Source organism: Henningerozyma blattae, chromosome 3, assembly GCF_000315915.1.
Source record: "Henningerozyma blattae CBS 6284 chromosome 3, complete genome".
NCBI classification, from domain to species: domain Eukaryota; kingdom Fungi; phylum Ascomycota; class Saccharomycetes; order Saccharomycetales; family Saccharomycetaceae; genus Henningerozyma; species Henningerozyma blattae.
In genome coordinates, this window is record NC_020187.1 from 1,737,067 (window position 1) to 1,764,852 (window position 27,786).

At 31.4% G+C, this 27,786-nt stretch overlaps 10 protein-coding genes across 10 annotated transcripts; 7 read left to right on the forward strand and 3 right to left on the reverse strand.

Moving 5' to 3' along the window:
• Window positions 1–339: 339 nt before the first annotated feature.
• ZUO1 (zuotin) lies at window positions 340–1,632 on the reverse strand (the record flags this gene model as incomplete). The annotated part of the gene is made up of 1 exon (XM_004179978.1): window positions 340–1,632. The coding sequence occupies one exon, from the start codon at window positions 1,630–1,632 to the stop codon at window positions 340–342; it is 1,293 nt and encodes a 430-aa protein (XP_004180026.1).
• A 451-nt stretch (window positions 1,633–2,083) lies between these two features.
• Window positions 2,084–2,800, forward strand: ELP6 (Elongator subunit ELP6; the record flags this gene model as incomplete). The annotated part of the gene is made up of 1 exon (XM_004179979.1): window positions 2,084–2,800. One exon carries the CDS (start codon window positions 2,084–2,086, stop codon window positions 2,798–2,800), a length of 717 nt encoding a protein of 238 aa, XP_004180027.1.
• A 180-nt stretch (window positions 2,801–2,980) lies between these two features.
• TGL3 (bifunctional triglyceride lipase/lysophosphatidylethanolamine acyltransferase) lies at window positions 2,981–4,720 on the reverse strand (the record flags this gene model as incomplete). Its single annotated transcript, XM_004179980.1, has 1 exon — window positions 2,981–4,720. One exon carries the CDS (start codon window positions 4,718–4,720, stop codon window positions 2,981–2,983), a length of 1,740 nt encoding a protein of 579 aa, XP_004180028.1.
• A 669-nt stretch (window positions 4,721–5,389) lies between these two features.
• PRE5 (proteasome core particle subunit alpha 6) lies at window positions 5,390–6,091 on the forward strand (the record flags this gene model as incomplete). The annotated part of the gene is made up of 1 exon (XM_004179981.1): window positions 5,390–6,091. One exon carries the CDS (start codon window positions 5,390–5,392, stop codon window positions 6,089–6,091), a length of 702 nt encoding a protein of 233 aa, XP_004180029.1.
• Window positions 6,092–8,666: 2,575 nt separating this feature from the next.
• TBLA0C07200 (RTA1 domain-containing protein) lies at window positions 8,667–9,494 on the forward strand (the record flags this gene model as incomplete). The annotated part of the gene is made up of 1 exon (XM_004179982.1): window positions 8,667–9,494. One exon carries the CDS (start codon window positions 8,667–8,669, stop codon window positions 9,492–9,494), a length of 828 nt encoding a protein of 275 aa, XP_004180030.1.
• Window positions 9,495–10,909: 1,415 nt separating this feature from the next.
• On the forward strand, window positions 10,910–11,980 carry TBLA0C07210 (RTA1 domain-containing protein; the record flags this gene model as incomplete). Its single annotated transcript, XM_004179983.1, has 1 exon — window positions 10,910–11,980. The coding sequence occupies one exon, from the start codon at window positions 10,910–10,912 to the stop codon at window positions 11,978–11,980; it is 1,071 nt and encodes a 356-aa protein (XP_004180031.1).
• A 985-nt stretch (window positions 11,981–12,965) lies between these two features.
• TBLA0C07220 (MFS transporter) lies at window positions 12,966–14,804 on the forward strand (the record flags this gene model as incomplete). The annotated part of the gene is made up of 1 exon (XM_004179984.1): window positions 12,966–14,804. One exon carries the CDS (start codon window positions 12,966–12,968, stop codon window positions 14,802–14,804), a length of 1,839 nt encoding a protein of 612 aa, XP_004180032.1.
• A 3,423-nt stretch (window positions 14,805–18,227) lies between these two features.
• TBLA0C07230 (uncharacterized protein) lies at window positions 18,228–20,408 on the forward strand (the record flags this gene model as incomplete). Its single annotated transcript, XM_004179985.1, has 1 exon — window positions 18,228–20,408. One exon carries the CDS (start codon window positions 18,228–18,230, stop codon window positions 20,406–20,408), a length of 2,181 nt encoding a protein of 726 aa, XP_004180033.1.
• Window positions 20,409–22,480: 2,072 nt separating this feature from the next.
• On the forward strand, window positions 22,481–24,544 carry TBLA0C07240 (uncharacterized protein; the record flags this gene model as incomplete). Its single annotated transcript, XM_004179986.1, has 1 exon — window positions 22,481–24,544. One exon carries the CDS (start codon window positions 22,481–22,483, stop codon window positions 24,542–24,544), a length of 2,064 nt encoding a protein of 687 aa, XP_004180034.1.
• A 312-nt stretch (window positions 24,545–24,856) lies between these two features.
• On the reverse strand, window positions 24,857–26,935 carry TBLA0C07250 (uncharacterized protein; the record flags this gene model as incomplete). The annotated part of the gene is made up of 1 exon (XM_004179987.1): window positions 24,857–26,935. One exon carries the CDS (start codon window positions 26,933–26,935, stop codon window positions 24,857–24,859), a length of 2,079 nt encoding a protein of 692 aa, XP_004180035.1.
• Between the last annotated feature and the right edge of the window lie 851 nt (window positions 26,936–27,786).

Below are 27,786 nucleotides of genomic sequence, written 5' to 3' on the forward strand. Positions count from 1 at the left end.
CCAAATCAAATCAACTCCAATGCCAATTTTGATTTCGCTAGTTGTCCATTTCCATTTCTAATTCCATTTCCATTTCTCTTCCTTTCCTTTCCTTTCTTTCCTATTTCCATGCGAAGTTTTATTTTGGTGCAATGAAAATAAACAATGAAAATTTACTGTGAATTTCAACTTGCTTCTTACGGTTACCAATAACTTTCGCAGGTTCGAATCCTGAATGACGCGTTACAAAAGTAGTCAGCTATTGCTACCCTATTGAATTGAAAAAAAAAAGATGTTTGTTAAGTCTAAATAGTAGGCTTGATGAGTCTATACAGGTCTATACAGGTGCTACATTTCCACTTACAAGAAGTAACTCAATACAGAAGCTGGCAGCTTGTTAGAGTCGGTCAAAGTCTTAGCGATAGTCTGTAAAGCAGTCTTGGCATCAGTCTTGATCTTGTCAGCAACCTCGACTAATTGATCGTCATCTAGACTATCAACAATCAAAGCAATTTGTTCGTCGATAGCTGCAGCCTTGTCGATGTCGCCAAAGTAGTCAGCTTCCTTAGCGGCATTACGGATGGCTCTCTTATTTTTCTTCTTAGCAGCCTTGGCAGCTTCCTTAGACTTCTTCTTGGAGGCCTTGGCATCAGCAGCATTCTTAGCCTCTTCTTCAGCCTTAGCCTTGGCATCAGCTTCAGCCTTAGCTTTAACTTCAGCTTCAGCTCTGGCACCAGCTTCTCTTTCCCACTTCTTTCTGGCTTTTTCCTTCTTTTCTTCTTCTTTGAACATCTTGATACGTGGATCTTCATTCATAGCTCTTTCAACAAGCTTGACTAATCTGGCATTATCAGCAGTCTTTTTCTTGTTTCTAGCAGCAGTGTTTTTCTTTTCAATATAACGTTTGTGATCTCTGTTAGAAGAATCATCTGGAACATCTTCATCCAGGAATTCAAATGATCTCCAAGAGTCAAATCTGTGCCAGAAGGCATAGAATTCTTCGACTTCTTTTTTGCTGCTCTTAGCGTCACCTAAAGTTGGAACTGGTGATTTCTTTGAGAAACGAGCTTCAGAGACAAAAACAGGGCCCCAAGCTTCGTAAAAATCATAATCACCACTTTTCTTTGGTGGTAAAACATCAGCTTGGAAATCACATGAATCATATTGAGCTCTCTTAGTAGAATCAGTTAAAGTTTCAAAAGCCTTTTGGATGATCTTGAAAATACCATCTTGATCTAAACTACCACCTTCAGCAGAAGTCTTATCTGGATGGTACTTTAAGACTTGCTTTCTATGAGCCTTGATGACTTGTGTATCATTAGCCCTGTAACGTAATTTGGATAAACCCATAGCTGCGTATAAATCGGCAGTTTTCCAGTCTCTTGGATCATGGGTTAATAAGCTAGGGTCAGCTAAGTCAGTATCGAACAATAGTTCGTCTGGATCGACGTTGTTTTCTTCAACGTTTTTAACATTTCTTTCAGCTTCCAATTTTTCAAATTCAGACCAAGTATGATTTCTTAAGGTTCTTTGAGCATGGTGCATAAAAGCTTTACCAACTGGTTCGACTGGACGACGAATTGGTGCGGATAATTTAGCTCCAGATGCAACATGAGCACCGGCTTCAACAGTTAAAGATGGTAAAGTGAACATTACTGTATGTAGATGTATTGATATTATATCTACTATTTTGACCGTAAACTAGGACGTCCAATTTATTTCAATATGTATATATATATATTACTAAGATATAGTGAAATTTTTCCATATAGTACGAAAAATTTTTTCATTTTTTCCGATGAGTACTATAATTTTTAAAGTACACCCGAAATAGAAATTGGCATATAATCATCGTAAAAGAGTATATGCGATGAGATAAAAAGGTTATAAAGATCCCTCAACATTTCATATATATTCTTACTGAGCTTGTAAAGATTCGAAAAGTCTTTGCTAATTAACACCAATAAAAATTTGACACACAACTATTTTCTTATAGACAGTAGTTATAAAAAAACATGTCGAACGTTCAAAGACAAGATTTAGTAGTCTTTAGCGACCATTCCGCCCTTTCTGACCAATTAGGAAAAATAATAGCCAAAATTTAATGTTTGTGTCATATAAGGAATCCACAGCTCCATCTTGGCTAATATCTGCTCTTATCGAAAACCAGATTGAAGGTGTTCCTGCTTCCTTAAATCGTGGTGGTTCTATGATTGATCATAGCATAAGTAAAAATACCGTCATTATCAGTTCCTTTGTTCACGATCAGAATTTTTTTGGTACATCATTACAAAAATTAAAAATTAATCCACAACGCTATAAATTCATTGATTTTTTCACAAATTTTGTTGTACAATATTTAAATAAACCAAAAGATCAAATTTTAGTAAGCCTTCTAAACTCATTTCCTGATAATTCTAATACTGAAGAACCGACAACAATTATAATTGAATGTCCTGAATTACTGCTCTTTTTAATTCCAGGATTAACAAGCGATGAATTACAGTTGAACTTTATAAATCCATTGTCAAAAAAATGTGGCTTATTAATAATAGTTTCATCAATTGAATCCTTTAATAATGATGGCACTGCTATGGATAAGGATTCAATTCAATTAAATAGATTTATCTTGAGCTGCTTTTACAAATCTATTGCTGTGTTATCTTTAAAACCGTTAGATACTGGCCGTGCAAGAGATGTAACAGGAACTTTGAAAATTTCAAAAGGTGGTAAATCTCAAGAAATTCTACCATTACAAGTAGTTGAGAACGAATATCTATATCATACAGCAAAGGACAATACAAAATTATTCTTTAGATAGTTACTCCAACCTTTCCATAAACTAATTAATAACTCATTATTACCATTAAACTCCTTCTGTTATGCATTAAATTATATATTTGAAACGGAGAGTATATATTATGTAAAGATGAATATGTAATACAGAATAAAATTACAAATCAAATTATGCAATATGCTAAAAATTTAATGAAATGCATTATTATAACTTATTTCTTCTAGTTCTAATAATATCATCCAGCTTAAATTCAACCGCACACCTTGTTTTGATTAGAGATAATACTGGCCATGAACTTTGTTCACCACAATTAATCCAGTAAGGGATATTATCAAGTTGGCCCTCGATTATTCTTGCTACTGATAAGTTTTTCATTCTAGGGACAATTGTTATTTCTGTAGCTGATCGTGGAGTCTTGTCATCAATAATAAATCTTTTAATCCATGAACTTACAAGACCTAAATTATCTAACATTTCAATTCTATGACGGAATTCCATAGTTAGAATATTTTTTAATTTCCTTTCCAAGTGGTATTTTGCTTTGAATGCTAGAGGCTCCATGTCTGAATAATCTAATTGTAAATTGTGTGGAGTGTTTGTATTAGAAGGATAATGCTTATAGTAATAATATTTTGAAGTTTTAATTTCATGTTTTAAATCATTAATTACTAATGGGGCCCAGTATGGCCTTGCTAAGGACACGATGAAATTATTTACATTAAATAATTCTGTTAACCTTGTGTAAGGATTTTCTACAGTATTGCTTAGAGTAGCGTTTTCTGGAGCCAAATATTCGATTATTAAATCCTTATTATCTGGTAAAAATGAAACTATTTGGTTTTCCAAGTTTTTGCATAATAATTTTGGATGTTCTGAAAGAACACCCTTCCCCAAGCTACAACTGATTGCAGATCTTATTAAAACATTTGGAGTTGTAACATAATTTAAAAGAGTTGGGCATGATTTATCTGTTGGATGAATCACAATACTACAAACTTTACCCGTAGATTGGTAAGCCTCTTCAAAAGTGATATCTTTTATAACATATTTTAAAACAAATTGGCAAAATAAATAAACATCTTGAGAATAACCATGATGAATTAAATTTTGAATTAGAGTTCCTAAATTTAAATGTTGTTCAACATTGCCATATCCGCAACTTTTTAATAATTCGGTATCATATCTAATAATATTTAATATTGTATCTCCATTTAATAAGCGGATTAATTCATCATTTGAAAGACAGCCAAATAGTGCTGCAATGCAAGCCCCCGTGGAACTACCATTAATAATATTCGGCATTAGATTTTGTGATAATAAACCTTTAATGACACCCAAATGAAATAAACCAAATAATGAGCCACCTTTCAAGATTAGAGCTGTCGTACCCAAAGATAATTTACATCTTTGAAAAAAAGATGTCTGTGTATTAGAAGACTCAGATGAGCTAATGACATCCAAACATTGGATAATTTTATCTAAATATTGTTCAATTAACAGTTTTGTACCCATCAAAGATTTGGTAAAAAGTCTTCGATCGACAATTCCACCGAAATTCCTTAACATACATGGCCCTGTAGTAGATATTCTATCTTTAATAGTTATTTCATTGTTCGAATCTAATGCCAGTTGTAATAGAGAATATTGTTGTAAGACAGAATTAAAATCATATCTTCTTGAAAAAAAATTTCGTCTCCATAAATTAGCTCCCGTTATTTCATCCACCATGGTAGCTTTTTTACACCACTCCTTATATGATTTAGAATTCTCTAGCTGCTTTATAGCTTCATGGTACACCAGTCTTGATTGTGGCCGTAAATAGTTCAATAATTTATTAAACCAGAAACAAACGATGTCTGAAATTACATGTAAAATTCCCCAAACTACAGGTGGAATGTGATCCAATGTTGCATAGAAAATGGTCAGCAGCCAATTTTTTAGCATCCTGATATATAACTAGTATATGTTTCCTGATTTGGTTTTTTTAATCTATATTTTTATTTTATTTTTTTTTATATTAATTATCAAGTATGTAATAGACATTTCTAAATTTCAGTCACTAATGTGTCCCCCTTATAAAAACCTTTTTGGGAAATTTTTCAGACAAAAACAAAAATAATTTAAAAAAAGATACCTATGAACATCTTTATACTACAGTGATACAGCTAATATTAAGGAATCACTTTATCTTGACATAGCCCAGTTTTTAGTTACATTTAACAATTTTGCGTCAGCTGATTATCATATGCTTTTCACGTGATGTATCCTTGAAATTTTCGTCTTGAATTTTTTTCAATCTGCCTTGATAGGTGCAAATCTTACTACAGTCAGGCTTGAGTTTCAAATTGGAATTCGAGATTCAAGGAATCAATATTCCTGTTCAGGTGGCAAATAAAGGATAAAAAAATTAAGATGTAAAAGAAAGACATTGGATACCAAAGGTTTTCTTGATATCTTAATTTTAAGAAACATACACAAAGGCTTCTTGGACGTTCCCTCTTAGACCCTCCATTCTATTAGTAAACGTCCCGCCAGGACAGGAATTTGTTCAGATTAAAAGCGTATTCAGGTTTAGTTAACCAAATTAACGATTTTGAAAATCAATATACCACAATGTTTAGAAACAATTACGACGGAGATTCAGTTACTTTTTCCCCAACTGGGCGACTTTTCCAAGTGGAATATGCTCTAGAAGCAATTAAGCAAGGAAGTGTTACTGTTGGCTTGCGTTCTCACAAGTATGCTGTATTAGTAGCATTAAAAAGAAACGCTGACGAATTATCATCTTATCAAAAGAAAATTATCAAATGTGACACCCATATGGGGCTGTCCTTAGCTGGTTTAGCACCAGATGCTCGTGTTTTGAGTAATTACTTAAGACAACAATGTAATTATTCGAGTCTAGTCTTCGATAGAAAATTATCCGTTGAGAAAGCGGGTAGTCTTTTATCTGATAAAGCTCAACAAAACACACAATCTTATGGTGGTAGACCATATGGTGTAGGCTTATTGGTTATTGGCTATGATAACAGTGGATCTCACTTGTTAGAATTCCAACCGTCTGGTAATGTCCTTGAATTGTATGGTTCATCAATTGGTGCTCGTTCGCAGGGTGCTAAAACATATTTAGAAAGAGTGCTGGATGACTTTTTAGAGATTGATAATGTCGAAGAATTAATCAAAGTTGGTGTTGAAGCTTTGAAGCAATCTTTGAAGGATGAAGATTTAACTACACAAAACTTGTCAATTGCATTTGTTGGTCATGATAAGTCATTCACTCAATTGGATGGTGATGCTGTCTCTCCATACCTATAGGATCCAATTTTATTATTTAATTTCACTTAATCTATACAATTTTTTTACGCTTCCTATGATAATGATCCTACAGTTTTATATGGCATTAACAACAGGCAAAACCTGCTCTCCTAAAAAACAGTAACTAAAAAAAAAGAAGTAAGAACAACTTAAAAATAAACATTAACTAATATAACATAGTATTAATTCTTTTAATAATACTTCCTGCATTAAACAGTTTGAACAGTTCTTAAAAAGTTTTTTTTAGAAGTTTTCAATTTCTTCTGGGTAGTACTCTGAGGAAACTTCGTAGTAGTAGCTTTGTAGACACACTCTATTCAATGTGTTTAATTATTTATTCTTTAAGGTCCGTATTCAAAATATAAAAAACACAGTGGGACTTATCACCATTTTCTATTGGCGATTTACCATTCTTTTCTTTTTCTCTATTCAAAGTAAATGTTTCAGAAAATTGCTTTTAAACATTTGTTTATCAACATCATTTCTCTATACTAAGATTGCGCTCAAACTGCTATCATGATGTAAATTAATAGCACTTTAGAAGTGTATAAATACTTTAGTAATAGAATAGAGTTACTATCAATCATTAGTACCTTTTAGTCTGGATATCTTATAATTTTGCTCACCGAATTCTGTTTCATATTTTACATATGGTAGGAGTATTAACATAGCTTTATTGATACGATCTTATCAATTAAGCTCTGTTTACAAACTCTATAAGGCTCGACATTTCTGTACTTAACACCTCTTGTCGTTACGCTATCACTTTCAAGATACATTATATATGAAATACTTTTGGAGAGATAGAAATACTCTTCAATTGAATAAACTTCTCTAATATCTAGCCCAAACTCTAAGCCCCTCACTGCTAGAGTTTCTTCATCTTTTTATAGTTCGAGAGCATATCTTCATAATGGTCAATTAAGTGAGTAACCTTGGGATATAATATTATTATCCGGATGACTTAAATTTACCAAATTTTATAAGAATTATTTTTTCACTAAATTACCTCATCTATACTCATCAAATAACTTTTACCCATTATCATAAGGAAAAAATAAGTTCCTACGATATATGTAAACAGTACCAATTCATACTAAACAGATATGCTTGGCCTATTTTATAAATTATGTTAATGTTACAACTTTAAGTAGATGTAGCAATCGAAAAAGAAAAAAAGTTATCAATAGTATTAAAATTATTACTATTGTTTAAATATCAATGCCACTTACTACGGAACCAAAGATATTATTTTGGGGTCAGCAAAGTTATTATATTTAGAATTGAATAAATATATTAGCTATATAGCTGCCGACATCAAAAGAAAACTAAATCTTCTTACTAACTCGAAGACAGCATATAATATTCCTCAAATATTTACGATGTACAAATTTACATCTGAGTTAAACAGTTGAGGGTCACATTAACAAGAATGTGGAGATAATTAAAATCCTACACAATTGTTACTATGACCGGTTTCGATCACTTTTCCGACTTTTTCAGATATTTTTACATCCTATTAAAAAATAACGCAGATCGAGGGTCCCTTGAGCTTTCCTAGAAACTCTTGTATAATTCTTGATTGGTGACATTTTAAACAATTGTTAGTTTGTTACATTTCAACAATCAGCTTCGCCTAAGCCACAAATATATCATCGGGATCTAATTGAAATAAAACATGAAAGTAATAAAGTACTAACAGAGTTATACGTATGAGAAACTGGGCTTAGAATTTTAGAGCTTTGTAAAATCTAAAAATCATTGTTAAAAAAGGTATTCTTGTAAATTGCTATGACTTAATATGGGAGATGGCTGGCGGGAAAAATTGTGAATAAATATTATAACTTGAATTTAAAAATTATTTAATGGGATATTCTCCACTACGTACCTCGAAAGAGATAGATTGTTGATGGGAAAAGTATAGCTATGCAATAAAAATAGAACATAGATATCCTTGATAGCGAGTATCTTTAGATTATTTGGAAGTATCACTCAAGTATTATTTATGAAAATTATAGTAGTTCATAGAAGCATGTATATTACTATGAAAAATGATGAGCTGCAAATAAAAATTGGCAATTTTTTGATAGTTTGTACGACACAATGTGAATAACAGAAATATTATAGAAGACAAATATATACTCGTAATTAATATTTATAAAAGTGAGCTAGTTTTTACATACTTTTATTTAGAAAATTATTTCTTTTACTTTTTGATTAAAAATAATGTCTGAACTATAGATATTTAAATAATCAAAACTATTTTTAGAATACTTCAGTTAAAAAGTTATTTAACTACTAGATCAAGTAAAACACAAAAAATATTATAAAAAATATGCCATCTAATTCTATTGATACAGATGATGGTAAAATTTATGGGTACACTCCAGTAATGTCAGCACCTGCGTTATTTACTGCATTCTTCAGTATAACAACTGTCGCCATTATTATCTAAGTAATTGTACTTGCTAGAAGATTTCAAAAAAAGCATGAAAATAAAATTGGAAATCTTTACATAACTAATTTACCCAAGAAATATATTCCAAAAAAATTAGGTGAAGCCTATATTGCTTTGATGGTTGGGGGCATTGTAGAGATAGGTGGGTATGCTACTAAATGTGTATCAGTTCATTCTCAGTTTGATGTTGGTGTTTATATTACTTCTGTTGTTTTAATTTTAATTGCACCAACATTAATCGCAGCTTCAATTTATCAACTTTTTGGTAGAATGTTATTTTTTTTGGATTGTTCTGGGATGACTATTGTTCCAACTAGATATCATACTGTAGTATTTGTCATGGGGGATGTTATTAGTTTTTGGATGCAAGCTGCTGGTGGTGGTATGATGGTGCAATCTGATTTGTCTAAGATCGGTGAAGGCATAGCTGCTGCTGGGTTATTTTTACAAATTATGTCTTTTGGTATTTTCATTTTAACAGTGATAAAATTTATGAGAAATGCAAAAGTTAAATCTCACTTATCAAGAGAACTACGTTCAGCATNNNGACATATATTCAATTTGAATATATTTATTTGTAGTTTATTAATCTTTGTTAGATCAATATTCAAAGTTTCCGAATTTTTGGATGGTTGGAATGGTTATTTGCAAAACTGTGAAGTATTTTTATTTGTTTTTGATGCAATGTTAATGTTTTGGGTTCTTTTATTTTTTTCTCTAACTATTCCACAGTATAATATATTTAGGTTGTATAATGCTAGGTCTGGTATTAAGATGCAAGGTGAAATTGTTCAATATAATGATTCCAAGTTCGACACTAACGATGATTTTAACAATTCAAAACAAAATTTAAATATTGATTTAGAAAACAATTATGAAAGAACTAAAGAAAATGATGGAAGCTATGAAAATAGTTTACAAGAAGTAATTAGAATAATTTATTAAGATTACAAAACAGTTTAGATATATTTTACCTCAATCGATTATTTATAGCATAATATATATAGTTGTTGCATATATCTAACTCATTTGCGTTTTACAAACCTTGTATATCTAATATTTTTGCCCTACTAACCTGAATAACTTTTTTTATGTTCACTTCTTAAGAATAACTGTATATAGCTTAAAACTTTTAGAATATATTTTTAGAATTTACACACCAAATTATACTCCAAAATAGCTTGTTCTCGAGAGTATATTCAACGTAATAGAAATAGTTTTTCTAAAAAGAAAATCTAAAAAAACGAAGATAATTATTTAAAAGAAATATTCCTCCTGATTGGATTAATTTCAAAATATTTAAAAGTTATTCTATACAATATCTCTTTTGAATTCGTATTAAAAAGAATTATTTTTTTTTGCAAAATCCTCATGACTGGCTTATAATTTGCGTCAGTAAATTAAATTTCTATCCCAACTAGAGTACATTAAACGCTATATGAGGGCTAGGTAGTAACTCTTCTGAGATTTACAATTCAAGCTCACTTTTTTTTCTTTTATTATTGAAAAGAATTATAATTACAATTTTAGTCTATTTCAAGCATTTAATAAATTTGCTTATTACTTTAGACAACTCCGACTAAGCCTGCAAGATAATTCTTCTTTGCACTTATATCCGGCTCTACGCCATATTCTCTCGGAAGTATGTATTCCGATTATATAGGTGAAATAAAAACAAATAGCAAAATTGACATCTTGAAAAATTGCATCAATTATAACATTTCCGAGTTGTAAACATATATCTCATTATATCTCCCATTTGAACCCTTTTGCCTTTATCGTTTAGGCAATACATATATGTTTGTTTTTTAATACGCGTTTTGGTTCCTTTGGTTGACTCAGAAACGTTTGCATTACGCGAACTTACAAACGAGAAACAACCAAAAGGATATAGAGTGTTGAAAAAAAATCTTGAAGTCAGACTTATCAGCCTAAGCCACTGAAACTTTCTGTTGAGAAAAAAAAAAACTAGAGAGAAAAAAATAATAAACATATGAACCTTAGCTTTGTTATTGCAATAGGAATTAAGCTACCTTTAAGGAACTAACAATGATATGAACTTTTGATAGACGCTGGAATCACCATCGACAGTCATGGAGGCAGAGCCAATTACTAAGCCTCATCTCGGATGCACGATGCTCATTAAAATTATTTATGTCTGGCTCATCTGATGGGATGGCTGATGATAAATCACTTTGAAATATTGATCTTGCTTTGTTATTATTTGACGTTTTAAAAATTTTTATTCTTAACATGATAGTATTATAAATAGTTCTGTAATTAATCCTATATCAAAATTGTACAGCAGAGCCGTATCATTATTAAAAACTAACTGATCGTAGCAATACAATAAGGCAAATATGAATAACTCTACTAGTCAAGCATATGATGATGATAGTATTTATGGGTACAAGCCTAATATGGGAGCAGCTGGTTTTTTCACAGCAATTTTCATTATAACAACTTTAATAATTATTCCAGAAGTGTGTCTACTTTCCAAGAGATATCAAACTAGACATGAACAGAGAATAGGAAACAACATATATGTTGATAATTTACCAAGAAAATATATTCCAAAAAAATTAGGTGAGACATATATAGCGTTAATATTCGGTGGGATCTTAGAAATTGGTGGTTACATAGCTAGATGCATTTCTGTAAAGAATCCAGATCGTTTGGGTCCTTATTGTGCTTCGGTTGTTTTAATTTTAATTGCACCAACATTAATCGCAGCTTCAATTTATCAACTTTTTGGTAGAATGTTATATTTTTTGGATTGTTCTGGGATGACTATTGTTCCAACTAGATATCATACTGTAGTATTTGTCATGGGGGATGTTATTAGTTTTTGGATGCAAGCTGCTGGTGGAGGTATGATGGCTTCATCATCTTTAACCAAAATTGGTGAAGGTATTGCCTCTGCAGGTCTTTTCATTCAAATCATTTCATTTGGTATTTTCATCATTACGGAAATCAAATTTACTAGAAGTGCTACAATCAAGTCTCAATTAGCTCAAGAATTGATTCCATATTGGAAGATTTTTAATCTAAATCTGTTGGTATGCAGTCTTTTGATCTTCATCAGATCTATTGTCAAAGTTGCAGAATTTTTAGATGGTTGGACTGGATTTATTCAAAATCATGAAGTGTTTTTATTTGTATTTGATGCTATGCCAATGTTTTTCGTTCTATTAATGTTTGCCGTAACGATTCCAATCTATAATATCTTTAAACTCTATGACGCTAGATCATACGTTGAAACAAGAGGTGGTACTATTCAATATGCAGAATCTAAATTTGAAATGAATGATGGGGTAGACATATCGAAAAATTATTTAAATATTGATCCAGAAACCCAACACCAAGCATATAAATCAGACGACCTTCATTCCAATAACTCTACTATTGGTGAATATACACACCATCATTAAGCTAAGTATTTGTCGTCACATAATTATTTAAAATTATCATCATATTTCTGTGGCCGCTCGAACAAAAAAGCATGCATATGGAGAGTTACTGTGGAAATAAATTCACGAGTCTAAATCTAAATTCGACCTTTATCGCATATGTCACAACCAGAACATATATATATATATATGTCTAGACAAACCTTTTTATTAACAGGCTAAACAAAAAAAAAAACACAAAAGAGCAAGCTAAGCCATTCTTACCTATCTTACACAAATCAAATCAAACTCATCATACATAACTATGAACTCTCAAGACAACACTTCTGCAAACAATATGGTTAACCAAGAACTTACACATTTTCTTCAAATAACTCTTTTTTCAATGAACTTGCCTTTCCTAATATTTTCGAGAATTAAATAACTTTTTCATAACAATTCTTGCCCCACTTGTTACAAAAAAAACCCTCTTTCCTTCTCGGCTATGATTTCAATTTTCAAGTCTTATCTCACAATTCGTTTAATCTTTCTACAAAAAAATACATGGAGTAAAAATATCCGACTTCTATAAATCCCTTGCTAAATTTTCCGCCAAAATTTGCAGCTTGGTAGACATCATCTCGCTTCTAGTTTCTTTTTTGACAAATGGTAATGGTTACCGAATTGAAGAATTTCAGAGTCTAAGAGATACTTTCTATATGAAATATTTTATGGTAAATATATCCGAGATAGAGGTCATCTTTTCTCGGACTAAAGCCGTACTATATTAGTGTCTACAGGACTGTAATTTCTATTATTTTTTTATTAGAATGTTTAGGCTTTTTATTCAAGTAGTATCATTAATGACTTATACATCATGGTTAAGAAGTCTGGTTTGTATATAAGAAAGCTAGATACCCAGTCTTGCATTTGCATTTTTTCTGGTGTTTAAAGTAGAGATATATATGTGTCTTTACCATACTATACTAGAAAATAAAAAAAGAAGAGCAAGTACAAATTAACGAGAATGAGATATATCCAGCAATTTAAAAATTCATTTCTGTTGGATATATTGGAAATATGTAATATTATCAACGTTCATGAAGAGCCAAATACACAGGAAGAGATACTAGCGAGACACTTAGCTAATCTATCGGCAAATGATGCTACACCAAAGATGAATTACAATTTGAATAGAGTACATACCAATGCTACAGCACCCACAGCAATATATACTAAGCAAAATGAAGAATGTTCTGATGGAGACGGAGATCTAGAATCGGGTACTTGTAATAACAAAATGGTTACACATGTTGAACCTGAAAATGATAATGACGATGACGTAATTTCCCAAAATAAATCTGACGCTTGTCAATCATTTGTTCAAGAGGTCGATTCCAAGAATTCAATTATAAATGAAAATAAAGAATCTTTAAGTAGCACATATTCTATGAAAGATCCCTTTCTAGTGACTTGGCATGGACCAGATGATCCAGATAATCCCATGAATTGGTCATTTGCCATGAAATTTTTCATGACTTTCCAGATCATGACTTTAACTTGTGTCACTTATATGGGTTCTACTATTCATACTCCGGGACAGGAGCAGATACAAGAAGAATTTCATGTTGGACATGTTGTGGGGACATTAAATTTATCTGTTTACGTTCTTGGTTACGGTGTGGGCCCAATGTTTTTTTCTCCTTTATCAGAATTTGCAAGATTGGGACGCCAACAAATTTATATTCTAACTTTCATGATATTTGGCCTTTTCCAAGTAGGTTGTGCTCTAGTTGATAATATTTATGGGTTAATCATCTTAAGATTCTTTTCTGGCGTAGTATCATCTCCAGCATTAACAACAGGTGGTGCTACTTTAGCTGATTATATTAATGAAGAAAAATTAACTTATTTCTTGGGTCTTTGGGCCATTGCTGCATTTGCAGCTCCTATCATTGGACCCATCGTAGGTGCAGCTATGGTAGATGCAGTGGATTGGAGATGGCAATTCTGGCTATTATTGTTCGTCACAGGAGCTTGCCTTCTAGTATTGGCTCCATTCTTTCCTGAAACTCAAGCTGAAAATATTTTATTTCGTCGTGCCTTAAGATTAAGAAAAATCACTGGTGATAAAAGATATTATACTATTGAAAGTGAAGAAGAAAAAAAACTAACTACCAAGGAATTTTTAATAAACTCCTTATACAAACCTTTTAGAATTATATTTTATGAACCCATTGCAGTAGCATTCGATTTATATCTGGCCGTTTGTTATGCTTTGTTTTATCTATTTTTCGAGGCTTTCCCGATTGTATTTGTTGGTTTATACGATTTTACCCTGGTAGAATTAGGTCTTGCTTATCTAGGTTTCATTGTTACAGATATTTTTGCTTATTTGGTTTTAATATATTTTACAATTAAAGTTATCAATCCAACTTTCCAAAATGGAACTTTCACGCCAGAAGTATTTTTAATTCTACCAATGTGCGTTAGTTGGCTATTACCTGTAGCATTATTTTTCTTCGGTTGGACTGCTGGAGTTCATTGGATGTTACCTATTGTTTCAGAATTTTTCTTTGACGTCTGTGTTTTTAACTTATTCCAATCTACTTACGCTTATTTGGCATCTTGTTATCCGAGATATGTGGCGTCTGTTTTCGCTGGTAATGGATTCTGTCATGCTGCCTTGGCTGCAGGGTTTCCACTATTTGGGAAAGCAATGTTCAATAATCTTGGGTCAGAAAAATATCCTGTGGGTTGGGGCTGCTCTTTATTAGGATTCATTACTCTTGGGTTGGCAACTATTCCTTTCGTAATTTATAAATATGGGCCTTATTTGAGAAGTAAATCAAAATTTTCCGGTTGATCTATATTAGCTTTTATAGCCACTTATTATTCCTCATTTTTATTTACAATTTTTAGACATCACTTTGCATTTATAGATTTAATATGCGCTTTTCTTTTTAATTTAGTTTTTTATTTCTTCAAATAAGAATATATTTTTCATTTTAAAAAAAATATAATTCTAGAATAGCATTGGGGAATAGCAAGTTTAAATGCAAAATGCTTGAGCTATCTTCATTTCTGTGCAGAAAACTAATTATTTTATAAGATACCTCAATTCAAATAGATCATCACTCAACACATATTATAGTCTTCCATCTTTCATAAAAAATTCATTTATTTAAAGTTAGCTTGGTTCAAAATCACTTTGTTATACTAAATCCAATAAATTATCTTGCCCTCTATAGGATACATATTCTACACTTTTTTTTTTTAATAATTCCCTAAAGAAAAAACTGAAATGAGTAGATATATATTTTCAGAAATAATGCATTAGTGACCTCAGTTATATATTACACCGCTTTTAGGGCTTCATATGAAGTATGGACTCATTTAGTTATAAGACTTAATTAATAATAGGATTGAAAATAGGAAAAAATTGAGCAGTAAGAAAATATGTTAATCATTTTGTTCTCTTTCGGAGTTTAAATTTTCGATTTCAGATAGATCTACATTTAAGAATTCAATAAATAAATATTTAGGTGCTGGTTCAAACTACAAAAAGAATTATATATACATACATTCCTTTAATTATTTTTGAACATATTGACTCAGCTTGCTGAGAACAGCATTATATTTGAAAACAGTAAAGAACCTAACTTTTCACTTTCAATAAAGTGTTATTCACAACACTATTCTATATTTGAAAGTATAACTTAAGTATTCATATATTTTAGTCAAAATAACTTATTGAACTATTAAGATTATGCTAATTAGTAATAAAAAAATCATGATGCTGTAATTCTTTGACTCGGCTAAATTAAACAAAACTCAGGTGTAACTTAAAGGGGAAATACATTTACAGCTATTGGCATTTCATCCATAGAATATTTCTGCGTTGTGGCTTTTCTGCGAATAAATAATGCCTAAGCAAAGCTCATCACAATAGTTTAAATTCAATGCACATTTACTTCTAAAATGTTATTTTTAATTCTAGACAAATAATAACAATTGAAACTATAATACCTTATACTATGTTTTTTAACAATATACATCATTGCCAAACTATAAGTTTACTAACCTCAAAGTGTCTCGATATAAAAGGTCTTTAAAATTTATCTGGAATTTGAATCTATTGACAGCTTCAAGTTAGTAACTACAAAAATAACATTTATGAGGCAAAGTAAACACGAAGTTATTTCAGTCAGATAAATGTCTTCTCTCAATATCGCAATAAATAATCCAGATATCTAATTGATTGTAACTTGGAGATAAAAAATTAAATTTCAAGAATGTAAGAGGGTCAAATTGGCTAGTGCACTAAATGGAGAGATAAATATAGGAGAACTTACTGTAAATAAGAACTATAGGAATTATACTAAGCATAATAAAGAATGAGAGCTAAGAGATAGATTGATTCGTTAGAATAAACTCAAGAAAATATCAACAAAAGAGACAACAAATAATAACTAGTGCCCCGTCTCAATAGATGCCCAATTTTACTAAATAGAGTGTGAATTGGCTAGCGCTTTGCGATTTCGGAGATTAGTTATGGTAAGCCACTCAAGCCATCAGCTTAATACATTTAACATGATCTTTGGTCCAATATAGCATTTGAAAACCGTGCCTCTTTAGTGGTCAAAGTTTTGTTTATACGTCTTTGTCATTCAATTTGCCTTGTAATTGTTCCTTCTCATCTATTGGGAACAGTTGTGAGGCACCGACATAAGGAGGTCAGAATTATTAAATATTTTAACGTAAAAATAATGGTAAGTCTTGTAGTCTGTGAGAAAAAATACACCGACTTTTCCGATATAATCCGTAAACGTTCAAGCTAGACGCAAGTAATGTATTTTTCCCTAAATTTTTCATTTTGCTTGCCTATGGCTTCTTTTGAAAGAATGCACTCTATTCCCATCTGTTAGTCAATATAACAAAATATTCAGCTAGAATCCTTGGCAATGTGGATATTTTTTGCCATAGTACACAGCCCAGGCTTAAGGAAATATGCGCCCCTATATTTCCTTTAAAGATCATCGATAGATAAAGGGTTATGGAAATGCAATCATAATTCTTACCGTTCATTAACAAATTATTCGGTAATAGATCTATTCAGCAATCATTGTACCGGTTGTAGCTAATCCACATCAGAGCTTAAAACCGAATAATGACGCTTGGAATAACTTATAGGCTTACTAAATATGCGAAGTACAATAATTTTTACTCAGGGATGTAAACTCTACCTGGATCTGTTCTTATACATATGTTCTGCTGTATCTTATTTTCTTATCACATAGGAAATCATATCTCATTTATGATAATATCTCTTTTTGCTTGAGACATTTTTTTGAAATGAGCAAATCAAAAATATGTCAAGCTACAGGTGCAACGTGCTCATTCTCTTTTTCTTTAGAGCTAGTAGTGTAATATTCGTAAAAAAAATCATGAACTTCTGTAGGTTCAGTGGAAGGTTATGAAAAGGGAAAAACTACAAGTATTTTTTCAGATATTATTTCGCCAGTGTCCTATATGATGGGGGACCAGTTATTTGGCGTCATTTCCAAATATAAACATTCTCTTTATTAAAAAACTTATTTCTTACTAGGCTCTGTGAATTTGATTTTCTTTTTATTGATCTATTAAAAGGAAATTATATGAAAAAATGAATTTTTGGTTGTAATTATAGAGAATCTTTTACTTTATGCCGATATTTTCGTTTTGGTCTTAATCAACTGTAGTAATCGATTTAACCAATGATAGGAACTTAGAAAATTTTTGATATCCTTATATTGCTCTGATAGTGTTTAATGAAATTTCCAAATGGATATGGTTGTTTTCAGTATGCTCAGTCTACTAATCAATTTTACCTATCAATATAATATTTGTATTACTAAATTGGATAAAGGCATTATGTTCTGGGGGATCTCAAAGGATCTGAGAATGAATTGAACTGCACGATATACCTCAATACACTCTTTTGAATAACAGAGTTCTGAGTACAGATTCCTGGAAGCTTTACCTTTTTCAAGAAGATGAACAAGATACTACTCCCTCTCCTTTAGGCAACTTTACATTTTAGTTTTTTTGCTTTTGGGCATTCACTTATGCATGCTCTTTATCTATATATATCATATGGCATTTAATCTATATTCAAACAACTATCAGCATCCTTTAAGTCTAAAATTTTCATTTTTTTAAAATTAATCTCTTGTTGATACTTTTCAATATTGAACTGTCCAAGTAAAAATAATTCTATCTTACACTTAATAATAACGAGGACCTGAAAATGTCGTCAACGGATTCCATCAAAGAAACTTGGCAATTAAACACATACCAAGATGACTGTGGTACAGATTCTACTTCAAGTCCGGTAATTTTTGCTTTCAATGATTTTGTTCCAAGCTCATCAAATAGTTTATCTAATTTGAGCTGTCGATTTAATACAGCCCTTAATAGATACTCAAGAATTCGCACAATTAAAAATGTTTCAGTTAAAATCATCCGTTCTAAAATATTCATATTGTTTATTATAATAAATATTATTCTAGGCTTGGTCTGTCCATTTCAAATCAATGGTAAACAAATAGCAACTAATCCAAAGCAATTTTATAAAGCATGGACTTCGACTAAGGAAGTTACAGCCAAGAAAGACTTAATGAGTATAGATATGGCGCCTGTTTTGAAGTTCCAAAATAATGAAAAGAGTGCAATAAATTCAAGGGTAATTAATGACGACTATAAAGAATTTAAAATTAAGGGTTATGTTTCAAATTTAAATATTAAAAGCTTAATTGATAGAAAAAGGTCTAAACTTAAAAAAGAAGATTATTCTAAAGATTCTAAAAATAGTGAGAAGCTGTTATCCATTGCTGGATTTGAAGTAATGCTGAATAATGATTATAGTGCTTTGGCTACATGTGAAGATTTGGAATATTCTTCTAAAATTTTATATTCTAAAAAGAGTAAATTATTGGAAGATGATTTAATTAAAATAAGAAAAGAACTAATTGCAAATGATCCATTTATTGGTCCATTGGTTCATGATGAGACAGAAAATGATTGGACTGATAAGGAAATTATGGAGAAAAGATGGTTTAGATTTGGTGCATCTAGTATTTGGTTAGAAAGTGAACAATGCTATATTACTGTGAGTCGAATTGTCTTTTCTAGAGCTGAAGAAAAATCAAATCCTGATGTTTCATTAATTAGAGCTCAAGCATTTGACAAGGATTGGAACGAAATTCAAGGTAAACGTATTCCAAAGGTAGATCTACCTACTCTAAAAGATGTTGAAAATGAATTGAATCTAATAGATAAAGAATTTGGTTTAAATAATGAGTGTGACAAATTATCCAAAGATTCGGTCGCTTATGATAATTGTATGGTGAGTCATGCACAAACCTTTTTAGAAGATCAAAAAAGAAGGGATGCATTTATTAATCGATATTTTGTCACATACCCAACAGTGTATAGTTTCCCCTTTAAAACAAATGGTAAACTGCAAGGTCCAGAAGATGCTAGAATTATTTTAAGAAAAACTGACACTTTAGAAGAACCTATGGTTTTCTTTAATATGGATACTGATCATGGTAGGAAATTTTTTACTTATATGCCTCATAGATTCATTAATCCTTTAATTGAATTTGATATTAAAGTTCATGGCACACACGATGTTGAAAAAAATTGGGCTCCATTTTTCCATGAAGATGATACGAAGACTATTTCATTATTATCTCGTGGCTTCATTCATTTCGTGTATAGTTTTTCTCCATTTGAAGTCATTAAATGTTCATTAAATGATGGTATGTGTGAAAAAGTCTTTGAAAAAAAAACTTTGGCGTTATCAAATAAAAATAATTTTGGTGGTATGCGTGGGGGTACACAAATTGTTCAATTGCCAAGCATTATTCCAAAAGTTACTGGTAAACAAATGTGGTTAGGGATAGCCAAATCACATATTGAAAACTGTGGTTGTGGTAGGCATTTCTACAGGCCTATGCTAAGTCTTTTTGTGGAAAGCAATGGTATTTACCACCAAGAGCTTATAGTACCAAGTATGGATCTTAATAGTGAGATTTTAAATTGGAAAGAGGATGGTAAAGCATGTGATTACAAGAATGTAATGTCGCCAAACTCCATCGCTGCTTGGGAAGTCCTAGGTCAAGATCCGAAAACTAAAAAATTTGATGATTACTTGGTCTTCACTTACAGTGAATCCGATATTTTGTCTAAGGTCATTACTATCCGAGGTATACTAGATTACATTCTAAGAGTTTATGGTGAAAAAGACCTATTAGAAGATTTCATTCCATCCACAGATGCAGATTCTATCCTAGGTACAACCTTGGACTGTATGATCAATTACGCCAATGATCAATGTAAGAATTATGGCGCGTCTCGTAAGACCTCCTACTGGGACGAAGAAAAGGCAAAATGGATTCACGATGGTGAATCGCCGAACACTTGAGGGCCATTATTAGGGTTTGTTTTACAACGAGCTCTATCATTGAAAATATATTACACAGATCAATACTACATTTCAATTAGATGCATCTCTCTAGTATAGTCCTAAACAGATATTCCTAGTATCCTTTTTTGATTTATAGCTCGATATACATAATTAACTGCCCGTACAATAATATACTGGCCAGAAAATTCCAAGTGGTACCTTATTTTTAATGTCACCTTGACATTGTCAGTTCAACATAAATAATAATACAGGTTACTGAAGTGGCAGCCTTACAAGGTTATGATATTACTCACAAAACATATCTTAGTCGAATGGCAGAAGTGGATCTTACAAGTTCGATTGAATATTCAGCAGAGGAAATTTTGTATATTCCTAATTGGATCAGAGCATCACTTATAGCAGATTTCAATCAACTAGTCCAAATTATATTATCATATGAAGAGAGAAATGCAGTTATATTGTAACAATTAATAAGTTGCTCATATATTATCACATGCAAGTAAGCATTACTTGTTGTTCACATTTCGTGATATTGTTAAGATGTTTCAACTTGTATATAAACATGCATGACTTAAGGCTATGTTAGAAACCCCGTTGATAGTCTCTTAATATGTCCTATATAGAAGAACCATACTTTACCTGATCCAGCATTGTCTTGGTACAATGCGACATCATATTTTGTTAAAAAAGTCCTACCAGTGATCACGATTGTTTCTTTTGCTTTAATGTTTACGCTGTGTACAGTGATGCATCCTGCTTTCCAAAGCAGGTAATTTTCTGTATAAAACGGAAGAATGCCCGACTAGATACCTAAAATCCATCGGCTGATTGGTCTACCTAAACTGGAAAAAACGTTTAACTATTGAGAAAGAAATTCTTTTTTCTTGTAGCAGAAAAAAGAAACGGGCTGTTGAGAAAATATATACCGCTTTCTCACTTGCATATTATTAGATGCAAATAATTAGTGCCTTGTTTATTTTTGGAATCAGTGCTATACATTATATCACTTTACTACTTTAATGTTGTTTATCAGATTTGGTAATACTCCAGAATTTGCTGAAGTAATGTATTTTTGGATGACAGAAAATTTTTTCAAAATGGAGGAAGAATTTCATTAACCTTAAAGAATATTGTGGGAAATGGTACTGACAAATTCCTGGAGAAATGTACATTCGCTCTTTTTTTTGTTTCCTATTATAGCCTATTTTGGTGTGAAACTACCCACGCTTTGCTATGTTCTCACTATTTTGTTAGTCGTCGTGTAGGGTTCCCACTGTCTTCCGATGAACTAGTTAAGCATTCGTCAATAATTTAAATCCTTTCCTAAATGGAGTAAATGTCTTACCAGCTATTATGATTTCAGTATACCTGGAAACGATGTGGGTCTTTCTCTATAATAGTAATATCCTGCAATAAAAACAATATCAGCGGACAGGAGCACAATTATGTTTGCCACAACATGTAGCGGTACGTTCTTTTACGATACTGCAACCATTGACCTAAATTCGGTATCAGAACTTGAGAATTGTTTTATTTTTATCCCCTCCTGCTGATCGTTTAAGAAACTATTGTACTAATCATGCCTCTATTTGCATAGCATGGATATTTCAATATGTCATTTTATAGATGGTGCTTCCTTATTACACAACGAAATTATTGGGTTTGAACCAAAATTCTTGACTAAACTTTACTAGTATTAGCTTTTCTTTTTTTCTTTTTTTTTTCTATTGAAGGTGTACTCACAGAACTTTTCAAATTTACCTTCTGGAGTGTATCTAAAATTGGTAAAGGTTGTACAGTTCAAACTTTTTAGCCTCATCTTTCAATAATCAGCTTTCTTTTTATTCAGCTTCGTTATTAGTGCATTTTTTTACTTCAAACCTCAAAGGCACTACCTAATCTCATATATACAAAAGTATATCAAGCTCTTGATCTTTAGTTTTCTCATCTACAGTATCATATTCATTGTTCCTATTAATTTAGGCAAGTGGAACTGCTTGGTTGTTTCTTTTTGCTGTGTCTCAACGTCATTTAGAGGATAAATTCATTGATAATATAGTATAAGGAGTATGTCAAAGAATCTCTCCAATAAAGAAAGTGTAGAGCTTCATGAATTTACATTAGAAGATGGAAATCCCCACTCATTACCAAGCTCGGACCCCCATATTATTATGGATGATGAGTTTCTATTTGAAACACCAAACAAGTCCTTATCCCATCAATCACCCACTAATACATGTGCTAGAATTAGTCATGCTTTAAGAAGAATGGCAAATGTAAAAAATCCTTTGATGAAAAAATTCTTACATTTTAAAGGTCCAATAGCCATACTATTATTATTTTCGGTTATTTTAGGTATTTCAGTGCATCCTCATAAATCAATTCCAACTGCTAAAAACTATATCTTACAAACTTTTAAATCTGTTAAAGAAGTTTCTTCAAAAAGAGAATTGGCCGCACTCGATCTAACTTCATCTATAAAATATAATAATAATTTGGAAAAAAGTGCAATTAATTCTAGGATTATAAACCAACATTATGATGATTTTAAAATTAAAGGTTATATTTCAAATTTAAATATAGATAAGTTACTTAATGAAAAGCAATCAAAAGTTGAGAAAGCTGGTTCAACTTTGAAAGATTCTAATGGTGAGTTAGTAGCTGTTAAGGATTTCGAATTAATGTTAAATAATGATTATAGCTCATTGGCATCTTGTGAAGATTTGGAATATTCATCAAAGATATCTTATTCAACAGAAAGAAAAATAATTGAAGATGACTTATTAGCTTTACGCAGAGAATTAATTAATAGGAATGATTTGATCTCAAAATTCATGACAAATGAAGATGAGAAAGATTTAAGTGATGAAGAGATTGTTAAGAAACGGTGGTTTAGATTTGGTTCTTCTAGCGTTTGGTTGGAATCTCAGCAATGCTATATTACTGTCACCAGATTAATGTACGCTAAATCTGGTGACAGAAATAAACCAGATATATCACTAATTAGAGCGCAAGCTTTTGATAAAGACTGGAATGAAATAAAAGGGAAAAGAATTCCAAAAATTGATATTTCTTTACCAAAGAGCATTGAAGAAGAATTGCAAAGAATTGATAAAGAATTTGGTAATGTTGATGCTTGTGAAGAGTTGAGTTCAGATGCAGTTGCATATGATCAATGTACTATCCAGCATGCCAATGCTTATTTAGATGGTCAAGCTAGAAAGGAGGAATTTTTGAAGCAATATTTTGTTACATATCCAACTGTATATGAGATTCCATTTTACACAGAAATTAGATATAAAGGCCCTGAAGATCCAAGAATTATTTTAAGAAAAGATGATGATTTGGAAGAACCTGTTATTGTTTTCAATATGGAAAATGAAAGAGGCCGCAGATTTTATTCTTATTTACCACATAGAAATATTAAACCATTAGTTGAATTTGATATCAAAGGTCATCGTGCACGTAAGAAGGAAAAAAATTGGGCTCCATTTTTCCATGAAGATGATACGAAGACTATTTCATTATTATCTCGTGGCTTCATTCATTTCGTGTATAGTTTTTCTCCCTTTGAAGTCATTAAATGTTCATTAAATGATGGTATGTGTGAAAAAGTTTTTCAAAAGGAGAGCTTAAAATTGTCTAATAAAAATAATTATGGTGGTATGCGTGGGGGTACACAAATTGTTCAATTGCCAAGCATTATTCCAAAAGTTACTGGTAAACAAATGTGGTTGGGTATAGCCAAGTCGCACATTGAATATTGTGGCTGTGGTAGACATTTTTATAGACCTATGTTAAGTCTTTTTGTGGAAAGTAACGGTGTTTACCATCAAGAGCTTGTTGTTCCATATTTAGATTTTAATACAGAGGTAATTGGATGGAATAATCAAGAAAATAAGTGTGACTATATCAATATTATGTCACCAAACTCAATATCTGCATGGGAAGTGTTAGGCCAAGATCCTTTGACAAAAAAATTCGATGATTACTTGGTAATTACTTATAGTGAATCCGATATTCTATCTAAAGTCATTACTGTCCGAGGTATGCTAGATTACATCCTGAGATTATATGGTGAGAAAGACATAGAGGAAATTTTGTTCCTTCATTGGATTCTGACAACATTTTAGCAACCACTCTTCAATGTACAATTGATGAAATAAAAAATCAATGTAACATTTATGGAAAAAAGCATTCGTGAGTGTTATGTAGACATTAAATAGAATAGACACATGCATTTAAATGTGTACGTTAATACTAATAAAGTAATTATAGAGATAAATATTGTCATTAATTATGTAAAGTATTCTGTGTAACTTATTTATACATATATAAAAAAAATGGCGAGACATTACAATTTTATATTGAAACCCATGTAATGTTGTCTTTGAAATTAAATAGTTTTTGTAATGTTTATTAATTTTAAATTAATAATTATTTGGTTATAGGTTGTGAATTTCTGCGTATTTTGCGCAGTCATCTCTAAGCTGATTAATAGCGCAAGACACAGTCTTTTTCATCATGTTCCGTGTGAAAGGTGAAGGAGTATATTTCTCAGAAACGTCTTTTTTATGATACATTTGAAGGATGTGATTTACCAATCCTCTAATAATGACTACCTTGGATACTTCGTCTGCCTCACTATAAGTCAACACCAAATAATCTTCTATTTTATTTGATTTATGATCATGCTCAACTATATCCCAAGCTGCAATTGAATTTGGAGTCATTACGTTATTCCAATCGCATCGAGCATCACCATGATCCCAACTCTGCACATTAACATTAAAATTAATATTTGGTGCAATAAATTCCTGATGGAAAAGTCCATTATGCTCAATCATTAACATCATTAAGGGCCTATAAAAATGTGAGCCACAACCACAACCTGAAGAATGAGTTTTTGGAAAACCTAGCCATATTTGTGTGTCTCGAACCTGAGGGATAGGTTCTGGTAATGGTACAAATTGAGAGGCCCCACGTATTGCATGGAAACTTTTGAATTTTTCAGAATTTACTCCTGTTATCATGTCACAATACCCATCATCTAAGGAACATTTAAGTATTTGGAAAGGGCTAAAACTATAAACAAAGTGAATAAATCCTCTTAATAAAATCGATGCAGGTATATCATCTTCAGTAAAGAATGGGGTCCAATTTTTCTCCTTCTTTAAAACCTTAAAATTAGAAACTTTCAATTTTTGTAATTGTTCAATAGCTCTGTGTGGCAAAAATGTGTGAATACCACGCCCTTCTTCATTCCCCATGTTAAAGATAATAACAGGCTCTTCATTGTTATGAATTTTTCGTAATATAATTCTTGGATCTTCTGGACCTCTAAATTTACCATCGGTATCAAACGGAATTTTATAAATTGTGGGGTATGTCACGAAGTATTTATCTAATAGCAGATTTTTCCTTTCTTGGGCTTCGAGTCGCTGGTTATTCTGCTTTGAAATACATTTTTCATAAACGTTTGGGTCAGATACAATAGACTCACAACCATTCGAAAGCCCATATTCGTCATCAATTTTTTTTAATTCTTTTTCAATATTGGCTGGTGCAACCACATCAATTTTCGCTATGCGTTTGCCAGTAAGTTCATTCCAATTTCTATCAAACGTTTGGGCACGTAGGAAAGAAATTTTAGGCTGAGATTTATCTTCTTTAGGGGTATAAAGTATTCTTGATATTGTTAAGTAGCATTGTTCACTTTCTAGCCATACACTAGAAGCTCCAAATTGGAACCATCTTTTTTTAATGATTTCATCTAACTCTTTATCCTTCTCATCAGTAGCAACAATTGCCCTTGAGAATTCGTCATTAGCGTCTAATAATTGTTTACGGATGGAAATTATATCGTCACTAATGATCGTTCGATCTGACGAATAAGATATCTTCGATGAATATTTTAAAGAATCACAATCTAATTTCTTTTCAATATCTTTTTTTTCTCCTTCAGCTAAATTTTGAAACTTTTTTGAATGATTGTCAATTAAAAAGTCTGGATCTAAATTTGTCAAATAACTATTAAAAGAATATTCCTCAAATTTACGATTTCTCATAATATTATTGATCGGTCTATTCTTAAAAGATTTTACCTTCAAAATTGATGAAAAATCTGAACTTAATAAATCTTTTTTTGATGTTACTGGTTTTAATCTGTTATTTGAAGAAAAAAAATAGGTAGTGTTTTTGATTGAAGACCCTGAAAGTATATGAAAACTTGATAGTATGACAATTAATGATAGAAGTATTACCATTCTAAGTTTAAGTTTAGAATTCATTAAAAAACGGAAATTACATCTAGATCGTAATATATGGGCAACATATCGTGAGCTTGATTTAAGATTTTGCAATTTCAGCTGAAAAATATTAGAGCATATCCCCTGATCAACTCCTGTGCCATTTGCTTCTAGTGAATTATCAATGGATTTATTTTCACCTGTACATGTTGTTTGCATAAGTGTATCTAATGAAATATTTTCTCTATCATCACCTTGTTCTTGGATTAGACTCATTTCTAAACAATATTCTAGATATCAAAAAAATAAATAAAAAAAGCAAAAGAAAATAGAAAAAAATGGGTAAGGTAAAAGGAAGACTAGTTACCTCAAGTTCGTGATCTACTTTAGAGAACGAGAGAAACCTACACAGAATCTGTTACACTCTTTTTAACAAAAGAACAATTCCAGTGAGCTTATCCAATATTTAGATACGTTAGAAGAGTGTGGTTGTGATGCTATCTCTTTCGTTTGACTATTGGTGTATCCCTCTTTATAAATATCTGTTAAATAATAATTAATTTTGCATGTAATACGTAAAGTTAGAAACATTCTATTCAAGGTAGTAATGATAAACAATTATCTAATATCAGAACAAGTGAATAATAGGGAAAGAATTAACCAATTATTACCCGTAGGAGATTCGTCTATGAAGTAAGACAAAACGCCATAATAAACAGGCCAACACGTTAATTGTTGTTTGTAGATAATTTGCCTAAAATAAAACTATAAAAGAGGCTTTTTTTGAACACCTAATAATTGTTTAACACTAGGGTTGTCTAAAAGAATATACTCCGACAAGGTGACGGGATACGGCTTATCCCTAACAATATGTCATGAGATTTATCCATTTTAGTATTATTTTCCTACAAATTCTAATTTTTAAAGGACAACAAAACAGCTGATATAAACTATAAAAAGGCGACTTTTAATCTTATTTGTAACAAGACGCGCTTCAGACTCCATCGGGCAAAAGCAACATACAGTGGAGAAATATATCGCGTTTATATATTAAGCTTTCTATATGAAACCTGATAGATAAAATACATAAGTTATAAAATGTTTCGGGAATATTTCTAGCTCAAATA